Below are 15,349 nucleotides of genomic sequence, written 5' to 3' on the forward strand. Positions count from 1 at the left end.
AGGCAGCGACGAAGCAGTTTCCCTGGAGGACCCCTTAGAGGGGTCCCCAAACTTTTTACACAAGGGGCCAGTTCACTGTCCCTCAGACCGTTGGAGGGCCGCCACATACAGTGCTCCTCTCACTGACCACCAATGAAAGAGGTGGCCCTTCTGGAAGTGCGGCAGGGGGCCGGGTAAATGGCTTCAGGGGGCCACATGTTGCCCGCGGGGCCGTAGTTTGGGGATGCCTGCACAGAACATGTCTTATGCCTTTCTAACATTCAGCACTTTTATTTTAGGGCATGTTTTAAAGTGGTGTTTATTAACAATTAAAGCTTTCATCAGGCAGAACTGGAGCAAAAGACAAAATTTAGAAAAAGGGAAGAAATGAGAAAGGGTGAGTATTAGTGTGTGTCTGGCTAGGGGAAAGGGAGGGAGTGTGAGAAAGGAAACCTGTGGAGATACCCCCACCCCCTAATCACTCCACCCTCTCCCCCTCCCCTGAGGCCGCTCTCCTCATCTGGCAACAGCTTCCTGCAATTCCACAATCCAGCCACCATCATTTTATCAGCATGCTCCAAAAAACTTAAGAGATTTTTTTTTTTTTACATTCTTATCTTTTTCTTCAGTGATGGATAGATACGTCAGGAGCAAATAGATCTGTTTTTGAAAAATTCCATTTCCTACCTTAAGATGAATTTTAAAAGAAAAAGGGCTAGGGGCATTAACTTTTCATTTTATATTTCATATGTGCTTAAATTTTTATGTCAACATATGACATCTTCGCATGACAATTTACCATGCCTTCTTAGAGAAGGCAAAAGCAAGAGGCTCTTCTTTTCAGAAGGTCCCCATGAGTGTCCTATGCTCCAGGCTTCGGGGGATGTGGCACCACCACTGATATCACTACAATAGCTACTGTTAAACAGAAGGAAGGTTTGAGAAACTGGACAAAGTCTCTTAAGACTGTACTAAAGTGTCCAAAGATTGTACATTGTCAGTGTTCCAGATTTTAGCTTACTAAGTAAGGCTCTGGCCTTTTTTTTCTTTTTTTTTTTTTTTTTTTGTGGCAGAGACAGAGAGAGTCAGAGAGAGGGACAGATAGGGACAGACAGTGGACAGACAGGAAGGGAGAGAGATGAGAAACATCAATTCTTCATTGCCATTCCTTAGTTGTTCATTGATTTATTTCTCATATGTGCTTTGACCAGGGGGCTACAGCAGACCAAGTGACCCCTTGCTCGAGCCAGCAACCTTGGGCTCATGCTGGTGAGCCTTGCTCAAACCAGATGAGGCCATGCTCAAGCTGGCGACCTCAGGGTCTCGAACCTGGGTCCTCCATATCCCAGTCCGATGCTCTGTCCACTGTTCCACTGCCTGGTCAGGCTCTGGCCTTTTTCTAATTTAAATTTCTCTCTGATATTTTGTTGGACATTCAAAATCGGTAAAATTTGCATTTATAACACTTTTTTCATTCTAAAAATTCAAAAAGTGATCTATTTTAGAATAGTAATTGCCTAAATTCTTCTTTTTATGTTTCTTTTTTATATTTTCATTTTAAAGAGTAGAGAGAGAGGGAGAAAGAGCGAAGGGGGGAGGGAACAGGAAGCATCAACTCCATATGTGCCTTGACCATGCAAGCCCAGGGTTTTAAACTGGAGACCTCAGCGTTTCAGGTTGACACTTTATCTACTGTGTCACCATAGGCCAGGCAAATTGCCTAAATTCTTATCTTCAGCTTCCCACCATAAAATAACATAAACAAGTTTGAGTCTTTCTAGGAACCAAAAACAAGAGTAATGATTTCCGATAATGACCTGATAGGTTTACTTTTATCTACAATAAGCTCTTTCTATTGGCTTTGTGAGCTAGACTGGGTTAGGAAATACTATCTTAGGAAAAGAATTTTATCTTCTTCTATATATTATTGTAAATATATATTACATATATTCTTTTATACTGTATATCATAATATTTACATATAATTTTCTTTACATATTCTTGAAACTATGGTTACAGAAACAAGCCAAAAATATCAACTCATTTTAAGTCATCAGTAAAAGAAGGAAGGAATGAGTACTGGACAAATAATGTCAACTTTATTATCTAGGCTATGCCTTAAAATATAGACAGATCATTAAAAAAAGATAAGGCACCCATTGCTCTGACTGTCTGAATTGAGAATTAAGATGTTGGTGGAGGGAAGGACTTGCATGGGGCTACGTGACTAACGGGGCTGCCTGCCCACTCCATACTTGAGGCCTTAGGAGAGGAGAAGCAAAAGCAAGCAAGGAGGAAGGGGGAGAAGATGGTGGCCATCAAAGGCAAAAGGGATGGTGAGCAAGTGGATGCCACTCCAAAAATATCAAGAAGCAAATTAAAGGAACTAACAAAGAGAGTGCTGTTCATTCATTGGTTGTATGATTGCATTGTTCTAAGCACAGAGCTGTTCTTAGCATCTCATATACCGTTCTTTTCCCTTCTGTGGGGTACAGGATCAGTAGTCAGGATGTGGGTGCAAGTACTGGGTTCATAATTTGTTAGACATGAACTATTGAATTTCTAATAAATTTGAAAATAAACAATGTATAGAATAAATAAGTCAGACAGTCTTGACTTATGATGGGTTGACTTACAATTTTTTGACTTTATGTTGGTGTAAAAGCTACATGCATTCATAGAAAGTATACTTCCAATTTTGAATGTTGATCTTTTCTTAGGTCAGTGACACAAGTACAGACACTCGTGATCTGGACAGCAGCAGAGAGCCGCTGCTCTAGCCACATGACCGTGAGGGTAAACAACTTGTACTCTAAAGAGTATTGGGTTGCCAGTACTTTTTGGACATTGTGTTTTATGTTTCTGCATCCCATCATGTCTACAAAATGCCCATCTGTGTTTCCTGCTTCCGGTGAGAAGAGAAAGGCAATTACTTTTCAGATGAAACTCAAGCTAACTGCCCAGTGTAGGCTGATACAAGTGCTCCAAGCATGTTTAAGGGGAGCTAGACTGAGCTGTGATGTTTGGTAGGTTAGCTGTATTAAATGTAAAGATCTATGGAAATAGTTAACAAAACTACAAATCAGTGCCAGCTAAATTTAGTCAAATGGAACAAAATATTGATATTCACTGTTGTTCATAGGTGGTATATTAAAATTAAGGCATGCAGGGTGTCCCTGGTAAATTCACAGCTCCACCCTTATTGTCACTTCTCCCCACTTGTTCCTAGTCTGCCTGCACCATTTCTCCCACACATGCTGATCACTGTGTTCTCCTGGTCAAGACTGGCCATCACTCTCTACTACTTACAGACTCTAGCACAGGGGTCGGGAACCTTTTTGGCTGAGAGAGCCATGAACGCTACATATTTTAAAATGTAATTCCATGAGAGCCATACAACAACCCGTGTACGTTATGCATTATCCAATAAAAATTTGGTGTTGTCCTGGAGGACAGCTGTGATTGGCTCCAGCCACCCACAACCATGAACATGAATGGATTGTAATACATAAGAATGTTTTATATTTTTAAAGTTATTATTATTTTTTATTAAAGATTTGTCTGCGAGCCAGATGCAGCCATCAAAAGAGCCACGTCTAGGCCCTGGCTGGTTGGCTCCGTGGTAGAGCATAGGCCTGGTGTGCAGGAGTCCTGGGTTTGATTCCTGCCCAGGGCACACAGGAGAAGCGCCCATCTGCTTCTCCATCCCTCCCCCTCTCCTTCCTCTCTGTCTCTCTCTTTCCCTCCTGCAGCCAAGGCTCCATTGGAGCAAAGTTGGCCAGGGCGTTGACGATGGCTCCATGGCCTCTGCCTCAGGCGCTAGAATGGCTCTGGTTGCAACAGAGCCATGCCCCAGATGGGCGGAGCATCGCCCCCTGGTGGGCATGCTGGGTGGATCCTGGTCAGGCGCATGTGGGAGTCTGACGGCCTCCCCATTTCCAACTTCAGAAAAATAGAAAAAAAATACAAAAAAAACCAAAACAAGCCACATCTGGTGAGCCATAGGTTTCCGACCCCTGCTCTAGTCTATTTCCCTTAGCTCTGCTTTCTGCTTTAAAGGCCCTTCCTCACCTGGAATAAAACAACTATGCCAGCTTCATTTCCTGAAGTTGCCTAGGGTCATGGACCACAGAGACTGGAATCCCCCCATGTCTGTGTCAGAGCATGGCTGCCACCCTTTCTGCCAGTATGCTCTCCCACTGCATTGAGTGAGTAAGTCTTTCTGTTTGGCCTCAATCTTCCCTGATTTGTGAAGAATTTTTTACCACACTGGCTAAGTTAATCACCTTTTCCCTGGTTTCTCCTTCGTAACTACCTTAATCAGAGCATTCTAAGATATTACATTAGGGTGTATTGTATGGATGACATTTTCTTGCGGTAGATTATGAGTTTCTGAAGGGCTGGGGCTGCCACGTTTCTTTCTGCCTCCCTGTTCCTTTCAGGCACACAGCAGGGACCCCATAAGTGCTCACAAACGAAGTGCTGAAAGGCAGGAGCAGCATACTAAGTAATTTCTTGAATGTAAACAAATTCTGGGATTTTTTGGAAAAAAAAATGTAAATACCTCACATATTAAAATCTGGAATGCTCCATCATTATATAAACACTTGTGGCTGCTTTGGTGTGTTGCCAATATGGGTTCTAAGTAGGTGGCAAGTAATAGTAAAAATTCATTGAAATTTTTCATCTGCTGAATCTTTGTTTGGTAAATTTGTTTTAGCTCCTTCCCAGGGTTGATTTCTTCCTCTTTTTGTCCACCCTGCTTATCAGTATGGAACGATTTATAAACACATTCAAATAAGAGAAGAAATTATATTTCTTTCTGTAGAAGGGCAGAAATTAAATTAAGAGAGAAAAAAAATACTCATCATACATTGATAAGTGTGGCCTTGTTGCTCACATGATAAACTCACAAATGTAAGAGAACCCTCAGCCAGGTTGCATCTGGACTAAGGAAAATCAATTTGATTATAGGAAACTCTTTTCTAAATCAGATGTCCTCATATTTTGCTTCCTATGATGTAGTCACTCCGGGCCAGTGGTAGAAGCAGCACAGGACAAGCCTCTGTGTGTATGAAGAGAGAGGAATGGAAAACCATCCCACTCTGACCTAACTTTGCTCTAGGTCACATCCCAGATCCTAAGCTCAGCCAGATGACCTACCAAAGGGACCCATGAACCCACTGGTGTAGCTTTCTTTATTTTCCTCTTTCTCTCTTTTTCTTTCTTTCTTTCTTTCTTTCTTTCTTTCTTTCTTTCTTTCTTTCTTTCTTTCTTTCTTTCTTTCTTTCTTTCTTTCTTTCTTTCTTCTTTCTCCCCTTCCTTCCTTCCTTCCTTCCTTCCTTCCTTCCTTCCTTCCTTCCTTCCTTCCTTCCTTCCTTCCTTCCTTCCTTCCTTCACAAGAGAGCATGAGAGAGCGATAGGGATAGACGGACGAGAAGGGAGAGAGATGAGAAGGCATCAACTCATAGTTGCTGAACTTTAGTTGTCCATTGATTGCTTTCTCATCTGTGCCTTAACCAGGGGGCTCCAGCCAAGCCAGTGACCCCTTGCTCAAGCCAGCGACCTTGGGCTCAAACCAGCAACCTTGGACCTCAAGCCAGCAACCATGGGATCATGTCTATGATCCCATGCTCAAGCTGGTGACCTCGGGGTTTCAAGCCTGGGTCCTCATCATCCCAGGCCAACCCTCTATCCACTGTGCCACCACCTGGTCAGACTGGTTTAGCTCTTTGTCTGATATTTTATCTAATGATACTGAATGTATGCTCATAATGGTGGTGGCCTACATCCAAAACTCACACATCGTGAATATGTAATTATGTTACTATTTATTCAGAAAGAATTTTAACTGACAGAGCTAACCAGGTCTTTGCTGGCTACACTTCTACAACTGACTCTGAGGCACACTTCCTTCCATGAGCTTCGCTAGACACTATGATGGTTCTTACACGTCAGGGATGCCCTGCAGGGAAAAATTACTTGTAAAAGTTGCAAATAACTGAAATTAAAAAGTCAGGTGTAAAGACTCAGAAGTACCTACAGGTTTTAGCTTTGGGAGAGTTTTATTTCTTCTGGTGGGACAGAAGGTTTCTGGAAGATAATAGATTTTAAGAGGTTATAAAATAGATGGCTCAACAAGGGATTTTGGAGGACTATGTACACTTGGCTTTTGGTGGAGTCTATCCAGAGAAACCGCATCAAAAAATCATTTTGTGACCTTGAGAGAAAGCAAAATGGTCAGAGGATTTCCTATTCTTGCCCATGAATGTGTGTCGGTGTTTATGGAGGCAGACTCTCTTTATCTCCCTCTCTGCGTGCACATTTCACACAAGCACACACACCCCTCCTGCCTGGAGACCGAGAGCACTGTTATAAATATTCATGAGGTAATTATTATTAATGTCACCAAGGTGATTTTGTTCCTTCTCAGCAGAGACAGGTTTTTGCACCTCAAAACCAATCAACTGGAGGAGAAATGGCAGCTTTGCGGCAGCCCAGCCAAAGCAGTTCTGTACACTTTACTTTTGAGATACAGATTATTTGACCAGGTATTTTAAATCACCTTTTCCCCCACCCCATCATGAAGTTTATCCAGCAGAGCTTCCAACTCTGGTACACAATTTAGCATCCATGAAAGCACAGTTTCTAGAGTTTGGAAAAACTTGATTATTATGTTCTTTTCTAAAAGCAAAGCTTAAATGAAACATAAGGGTGGTTCTAAGGTATCTCAAGAGGTCTCTGGCAAATGATTTTTGTAAAAATGCATTGGGAGAGAATTACAATGCATTTGCTACTTTCATTATCAAACATTTTAAAACACAACAGGTCTTATTTAAAGAGCTATTCTAAGAATTTTAGGTTCTTGCAATCATAGAGAAAAATTTTAAAAATAACAAATGAGCTACTGGCAACAGTTGATGAGAGCCCTATGTATCTGTCACGGATCCTCCCCAACCAGTCGGCCTGCCCGATTATTCTATGTGCGTGATGTGTCATAACATGGGATATTACTGTAAAATACTGTTTTCCATAAAAAAATAAGTTATTTTTGGTTGAAAGGAAAATATTTATTTTTTTCCCACGACTTAAGAAAACATGTTAAATAAGTTGAATACTGGTGTAGGTACAGGGTAGTAGGAGATGCCTATACCTCTTCAGAAATGTTTTTACTAACTTCTCATACTTCACTGACATATCAACAGTCATCTTTCCAGAACACTCTGATCTTTAGTGAGACGGCAATTAGTTACAGAAACAGAGCGTATGATGATGGGAGGCGGCAGCAGTGACAGGGGACTCACCTTAGGCATCCAGTGGCGTTTCGCAGCACCTGTGAGGAATGCAGCTGTATCTTTCGGTCATCCTGAAGGGGTGAATTTTCCCAGCCCGAGTGAGGGATAATCACGGCGTTGGTCAACACCGCTAAGGTGTCCTGGATGATTGGCATTTTGAGAGCATCACAAGACGAGAGGTTCCAAAGGACTCCTGTAAGACAGACACAAACAGAGCTTTCGCATGGCCACTGCTTTTCCTCATCTCAAAACCAGTTTCCCTAAACAGGTTAACAACAGAGGGATTAACATGGTGTGAGCACAGTGTCCTAGCATGCATTTAATTTTAGAACATCTATGCAAACCCATTAAAATAGTGCTGTGAATACCTGGTAAGTGGGCAGAGGAATTGTGACATGATTATCTTTGTTGCATTGCGGAGACTAACCAAGGTCGAGAGATCTGATTGAATTGAGGATACTAGCCAGTCTTCCATTTCACTATCAGTACAATGAACCCAAATTCTAACTAAGAGCGAAGAGCAGTGAGAGTTGTCTGAAACGGAATTCTAGGGCACATTAGTTATCCAAGACCTCCATGTGCACACACGGTCTATTTGGTTCCTTAACTTCCATAGAGAGCCAGCCGCCATTACGGAGGACCTTATGAGAATCCAGCATCAGGTCTGATGACAACAAACTCAATAAGAAATTTTAATTTTCTGTCACTTGTGATAGTTTTGTCAGCTTTTCTCTGAAAGCAATGCTCAAGGAGGACCTACAGATTGTTCTCTCTTATATAACATCAAAGAAAGCAGGAGAAAGTAGAGTCATGTCTGCCAAAGACAGCTGAACAGTAATAATGCAGGCAGAGCAAAAGAAAACATTCTTAGGATAGATGAAAGGTTTCAGGTTTCTAAATATTTTAAAAGAGACTTAAAAAGGAGATTAATTTTAGAAAAGGTAATAAGTACTGCATATATGTTATATCATTTGAAAATGCTTTCAAAATAATTGTTCTTTTTGTTGTTCAAAAGAGTACACATAAAGGTAAATGTAACAGAAAGTGATTTTCCATTTTACTGTGAAAGAAAGATTGTATTCTCCTTCAAGACTAACATAAATAGACATCATCTTTGCAGATTTTGGGGGATAAAATGTCATAGTTGTCTTTAGAAACCAACTTCAAACTTACTTTTTAATAAGTTTTCAATGGTTTTAAAGATGAGATTGTATTTTTCTATTCATAACAAACAGACCATACTTGTTTCTAAAATTTGCTTTGTTAGTTTCTTGCATTGTGCATATTGAACCATCAAAGCACATTAATAATACTAATTTGAAAGTCAGTAATGTTAGATTGCTAATAACTAAAGTAGCTAACAGATTTAAATAAATTCTATAAAAAATGTGACATCATAGACAAACTCTTCCCACTATCATTCAAAGTAACATGTGCTAGGTATTGTATTTAAGTAAATGCAAAGGAAACAAAATGGTGCCCTGCATGAACAAATCAATCCTTTAGTACCGGGGGTGGGGCTGACTTAAGAGCAATTTCTGCCTGCATATTTTTTTTCTGTAAATAAAGTTTTGTTGGAACACAATCATCCCTGTTCATTTACATATTGTCTATGGCTACTTTTGTCCTATAAGGGAAGATCTGGTATTTGTGACAGAGACTGGCCCACAAAGCCTAAATAATTTAGCATTATAGAGAGATTTTCCCTTTATAGAAAGATTTGGCCTACCTCTGCTTTAGCATGAGCCTTTTTTTACACTCTGGGTTGCATGCTTGCATTGCCATTAGTCTCCTAAACTGAGTACACAAAAATGCTCAGTGGTCTACAGAAGGTACTCACAAGTATATCTGGATTTTGACTTATTTGAAATACTAGAAATATTATCATATATATTTATTTTGTTTTAAATAATATACGAACCCGTTTCTGTATTCATCCCCACTGAGAAAATATTTAATAATATTTTGGATAATCTAAATAAACAAAATGATTACTTTCAGTCAGTTGCAGTCTCACAGAAATGTTCTTTATTTTAAGCAAAATAATTAGTTTTCCAGTTTAAAAAAGTACATTAAGGTGAAATTAATATCTACCATAGCTTTTGAGGATAACTTTGCAAAATGTCACATTAAAGAGTTTGTTCTTCTAAGTATACAGTGCAAACATAACAAACAAAACATGTATATTTTTCATTTCTAAACCCTGATTTGAAAATACCAATATATGAAAATTAAGGTTTGTAAATATTTTAAAATATAGTTGGTATAGTGCGCTGTAAAACACACTTCCTCTAAAAACAAATAGTAAAAGAGAGACTTCTATAATATCACATGCAACACATTTAAAAAACTGTAAAGGTTTTTTTTTTTTTTTTTTTTTTTTTTTTTTACTGTTTTCTAACAATCAGAAAAGAGGTCAGAAGAGGGGAATATAAAAAAAATATGAAGGCCTAATCTAATACCTCACTAGTAAAAGGTTGGAAAACATGTTGGGATCCAAAATAACTCTTTATTGGGCTCTTTTCCCTCTTTCTCATTAATTCATTAATTAGTGTAACCTGATTCCGAGTCATGCGTGGACAGATGTTTCCTAGTTCACATTTCTGCCACCTTTCCAGGCTGGCTCCATCTGTGTCTCACATTCTGATGAACTTATCGGAATGCCTGGCCCATATCTCTGAATTTTCTATCTTAATTTATATCTGCAACCAACAGTGCTTCCGGAACTTACGAGAGCTCTGATCACAGACAACATTACCACCTCTGTTTGGATGAGGACTGGCCAAGTGAATGTATTGTGGCAGAATTTCTTTTGTGGGGAATTCAGCAAACCTGTAGCAGGGTGCCCTCAAAACTTTGAATTTTGGTTTATGTGGACCACAGAGATAAACTTGAATGTAGAATGGGCAGCCTCTGGGGACGTTTGAGATAAAGGTTGACATGCCTGGTAGGAGTCAAAAGTGAAAAACAGCTGGGGACTCCACACCTGTCTTGCTACACACACACAAACTCACACACGCGCGCGCACGCACACACACACACACACGCACACACACCACACACACACACACACACACACACACACCACCACCATTAGTCCTGGTCAAAGGGAGAGAAATTAGTGGACAAGAAAAGTGAACATATTTAGACATTCCCTGTGAGCAAATGAGAAATAGGTGTTTTGCTCAAAGCTCTCCTCATTACTTTCTCCTTGTTCTGCGATTGTTTAAGGTACACCCAAACATTTCTGACATTCCTTTCAAGTGGTGGAGCCCAATCCTTCTCCCCATGAATGATTCACTTCTGACCACAGAATATGGTGCAGATGACTGTGAGTGACTTCTGAGATTAGGTCTCAGAAAGGAATTGTGGCATCCTTCAAGCTGTCTCAAATGGCTCCTTTGAGGGGAAGCCTATTGTCATAAGCCTATTTGTGAGAATCCAAAAGCAGCCCCAGGATGGGTCCACGTGGGAAAGAACTGAGGCCTCCAGCCAACAGCCAAATGAGGGAAGTGGGTCCTCCCGCCCAGGTCAAGCCTTTAGATGGTGGCAACATCATGAGGGCCCCCGGGCCAGAACCACCCAAATCTGCTGCTCTTGGTTTCCTGACACTTGGACTGTATGAGGTAAGTGTCTGTTATTTTAAGCTGTTAAAATCTGGGGTAATTTCTTATGCACCAACAGTAGTCAATGTGCCTTCCTGTCCCTCTGAATCTCGCACTGTCTCTTTCCTTTTTCCTTTCCTCTCTCCCTTCTCTGCTCCCTTTGGCTACGAGGCTCTTTCTCCCTCCTACAAGACTTTCCCCCAGTTTCTCCTCATTCTAAATTAGAGCCATGTGTTCTCTCATTCCCTACAAGTACGCTGTGCTCTCACTAAAGTCTGTTCCAAGAGTGCAGAAGATACAAGAGGGAGGATCCAGCTCAACTTTGGAACTAAAATTAAAGTGAATTTTAATTTAGATTGCGAATATATATTTAGCTTTTAAAACTGTATCCTTCTTCATGTTTGAAACTTATAAATGGCTAAACACTTTCTTTAATTTGGGATGATCCTGTATTAGTTTCCTGTTGCTGCTGTAACAAGCTACCACAAATGTAGTGGCTTCAAACAACACAGACTTACTATCTTATGGTTCTGGAGGTCTGAGTCTAAAATGAATCAGCCCGGCTGCACCTTACAGAGGCACTAAGGGAGAATGCCCTTCTTTTTTTAAGCTTCCAATGGCTGCCTGGGTTCTTTGGTTTGAGGTTGGCATCACTCTGAACCTCAGCATCCATGAACACATCTCCTCCTCTGACTCTGATCCTGTTACAAGGACACTTGTAATTACACTGTGCCCACCTGGATGATCCAGGATAATTTCCCCACCTCAAGATCCTTCACTTAATCCCATGTGCAAAGGCCCTTTTACTATGTGAGATAACATTCACTGAATCTGAGAATTAGGACATCCTCAAGGGGCCATTATTCAGTCTGCCATACATCCCTTAAAATGTTCTGTTATGCTTAAAATAAAACCTCTATCTCTAGCTTCATGATCAGGCCTTTCCCTATATCTCTAAATTCATATTCAGACAGATGCTTTCATTCATCCATTTGCTCACTGCATGCATATTAAGGCCGTACTGTGTGCCAGACTTTGTTTGATACAGAGGACACATTAGTGAGTTCCCTCAGGACCCCTCCATTACTGTAACTCTAGTCATCACGCTCTAGCATCATGGCTTTATTTCTTCTCCTTGAACTTACTGCTTTCTGTCTGGAACATTCTTCTCCCGGACTTTCTAAGGTTGATTCTTCCTTCTGCCTCCTGGCACCTTAAATGTGCCAAACTTAGAGAAGCTTTTATGGATAAGTTTAAACTCCGTTCCCAGATACATGCTATCAGAGCTCCTATTTTAATTTTCAGCAGAGATCTCATCCATATTTCCTCAGCTTTTTTTATGACTTAATTTTTGGTCATTCGCTTACTGTTCCCCTTCACAAGGTCCCAGTCACAAAATGAAAGCAAGGCCCCTGTCTGAGTGTTCACAGCACACAGGTTCTGGCACATACTAGGTGCTCAATAAATAGATGCTAAATAAATACAAGAAGTAATAACTGAATAACATAATCTATATAGTATGGTATGTGCTCTGAGCATCAAACATCCTTTAAGGATTGTAGTGCTAGCAAAATGAACGGACAATTTAAAAGAATAAACTTGAAGGTGCAAGATGCAATGTTACAAGTAATAAACCCAAGTGGGAATACAAAAATGTCATTTTAGTGGGATTATAACCCTTGACTCTACAGAAATCCTACAGTTAGCTAGTAGAGAAAATTTTATATCGCTAAAAAACATTAATCAGCTTAGCATTAGAAGACTTATCTCCAGTGCTACATTTGGGTAATTTTCTTATATTAACTCCCTCATAATTCAAATTAGCTAAGGCAATACAAAAGTTCTAATTCATGGAAAAACTGTGGAATAAATTGAATTCAGAGTGGCATTCAGCAACCGTAACAAGCTACCCCATTAATTCTTATCTGAAAGAAATATAAAAATGTTTTAGCATTTTGGTTGATGGTCACTAGCAAATTATAATTTACCCAATGAAAATATGCTAACTTCTTACAGATTATAATCTTTAATAAAATTGTTTTATAGCGTATTTTATTAAGTTTTATGTATTCAATAGCTTCCTTTATTAGTTTAAAATTATTACTGTTTCCAAATATAATTTTGACAGTATGTTTAGTTGAGAAGACATTTAAATAACTTATTATGAATACTAAATATATTTCAAATACAGTTTATTTTTATGTCAGGCACAGAAAGGTTCTTTTCCTCAAGATTATCCATATTCATGAACAGTAATTGGTTTATTAAAATTTCTTTCATAAAATCTTAATTACTTTACTTTGTTTTAATAGGAAGTGACTGTGGGGTTTTTTTCCCCCTAAAAGAGACGTAGGCTATCATGAAAAAAAGAAACTCAGATTGACAAAAGAAAGTATTTTAATAATTGCGAGTCTTAAATCAGGATAGAAATCAAACACTGCCTGTGGCTATGCAAGACTTTCCTCTGACCCCTCAGTTGCTATTAATCTTTAGACTTAAAACTAAATCCCTGATCACAGGTGAAGCTCAAACCAAAGAAAAGTTAAGTTGAATGCATTTTAAATAAATGCTTTAAAATTTTAAAAAATGATTAAAAATTAACTTCATGTGTATATAAAGATTTATTTTAAACAAATCTATTATTTATCTTATTCTAATAGTGAAGTTGGTACACCTGGGGAAGGGAAAGAAGAAGAATGGGGAGAAAACAAGTTTATTAAAAAAAAGTCAAGGTCACCCCTTGTTGGGGGTGGGAATGGGATGGGTCCTGGGCGATGCCCATTACCACCTTCTCCATCTTCACCCATTCACACCTTGAGTCATGGGCGGGTAAAGTATGGCTGATCAAAATCTGGAGGTCTATGACAGCATGAACTTATGCAAAGTGCATGTGTACACACATATGTGTAGCGTGTGCATATATTTGTGAGCATGCATGTGAGCATGAGGGTGCAAACATGCATATATGCAAGTATACTCACAAGTGTACTCATATCCATGCGCAAATGAGTACCTGTGTGTAGTGTGTGTGTATATTTGTATTTGAGTGCATCACATAAACACTCTCAGCTTGTCCCTAAAAAGTAATGATGCTCAGAGTGTGATTGTAAATTAGAATTGTTTTGAGAGTCCTTCCAGAATATATACGTAATAAGTTCAAAAAGATTCACATACCATACTGATTTTAAAAGTAAAAGTGTTGATTTTGATTTGATGCTAAAGTTTACCAAAATGTTAATATAATAATGGGTATTTCAAAGCAAAATCAACAAGTGAAACTTCATAGAATTTAAAAGCTTCTGCTCTGAAAAAAATAACAACCAACAACTTATGGAATAGGAGAAGATATTTGCATACCATAGACTGGATAAGGAGTTAACATCCAAAAGGTACAAGAAACTCATACAACTCCATTAAAACAACAATTTGATAAAAAAATGGGAAGAGGAACTGAATGGACATTATGCAAAGAAGACACTCAAATGGGCAACAGATAGAAAAAAAGATGCTCCACATCACTAATTATCAGAAAAATGCAATGAAAACCACAAGGATATATCACCTCACACCTGTTAGAATGGCCAGTATCAAAAAGACAAGAAATAAAAAATGTTGGCGAGGATGTGGAGAAAAGGGAACCTTTGTGTACAGTTGGGGAGAATATAAATTGGTTCGGCTCCTATGGAAAACAGTATGAAGGTTCCTCAAAAAATTAGACATAGAACTACTGTATGATCTCACAATTCCACTTCTGGGATTGAAATGAAAACAGTGCAGCAGAAAGCTATCTGTACTCCCATGTTCATTGAAGCATTATTTACAATAGTCAAATATGGAAATAACCTAAATATCCATCAGCGAATGAATGGATTCTGAAGATGTGATGTGATGTGTGTGTGTGTGTGTGTGTGTGTGTGTGTGTGTGTGTGTATAACAGTGGAGTATTATCCAGTCATGATATATAAGGCTATCCTGCCATTTGCAACCTCATGAATGGTCATATAGGATAGTATGCCGACATAAATCAGACAGAGAATCTAAAACAGCCTAACTCTTAAGAACAGAGAGTAGAGTGGTGGCTACCAGGGGCTGGGGGAGGAGGGAATCGGGGAGATGCAGTTTAAAAGTACAAACTTGCAACTAGTAGATAAAAAAGCTCTGAAGAGATAATGAACAGCATAGTGATTATAGTAAACAGTATAAATTAAAAACTGCCAAGAGACAGATCTTAATTATCCTCACCACAACAAAAAAGAAATAGTAACTGGTGTGATGAGATAGAAGTATTAGTTAGTGCTATGGTGACAATCAAATTGCAATATATAAATGTGTTTATATATAAATGTAAATGTTGGCTACCTTATACTGACACAATGTTATAGGTCAATTTTATAAAAATTGAAAATAAATCTTATTTAAAAAAGAGAGTGCTATGTGCACATTTCCCTGAGGAGAGTGCTACCTCAGGGA

The 15,349-nt window shown here is 39.1% G+C and overlaps 1 protein-coding gene across 7 annotated transcripts in view; it reads right to left on the reverse strand.

Annotated features, from left to right (window-relative positions):
- CTNND2 (catenin delta 2) overlaps positions 1-15,349 on the reverse strand; it is a 985,037-nt gene that overhangs the window by 175,289 nt on the left and 794,399 nt on the right. For all 7 annotated transcript variants that reach the window (XM_066243701.1, XM_066243686.1, XM_066243718.1 and 4 more), the window contains one exon: positions 7,284-7,467. In XM_066243701.1, the coding sequence (XP_066099798.1) occupies positions 7,284-7,467 (184 nt within the window). The remainder of the gene's footprint in view (positions 1-7,283; positions 7,468-15,349) is intronic.

This window comes from Saccopteryx bilineata, chromosome 1, assembly GCF_036850765.1.
Source record: "Saccopteryx bilineata isolate mSacBil1 chromosome 1, mSacBil1_pri_phased_curated, whole genome shotgun sequence".
NCBI classification, from domain to species: Eukaryota; Metazoa; Chordata; class Mammalia; order Chiroptera; family Emballonuridae; genus Saccopteryx; species Saccopteryx bilineata.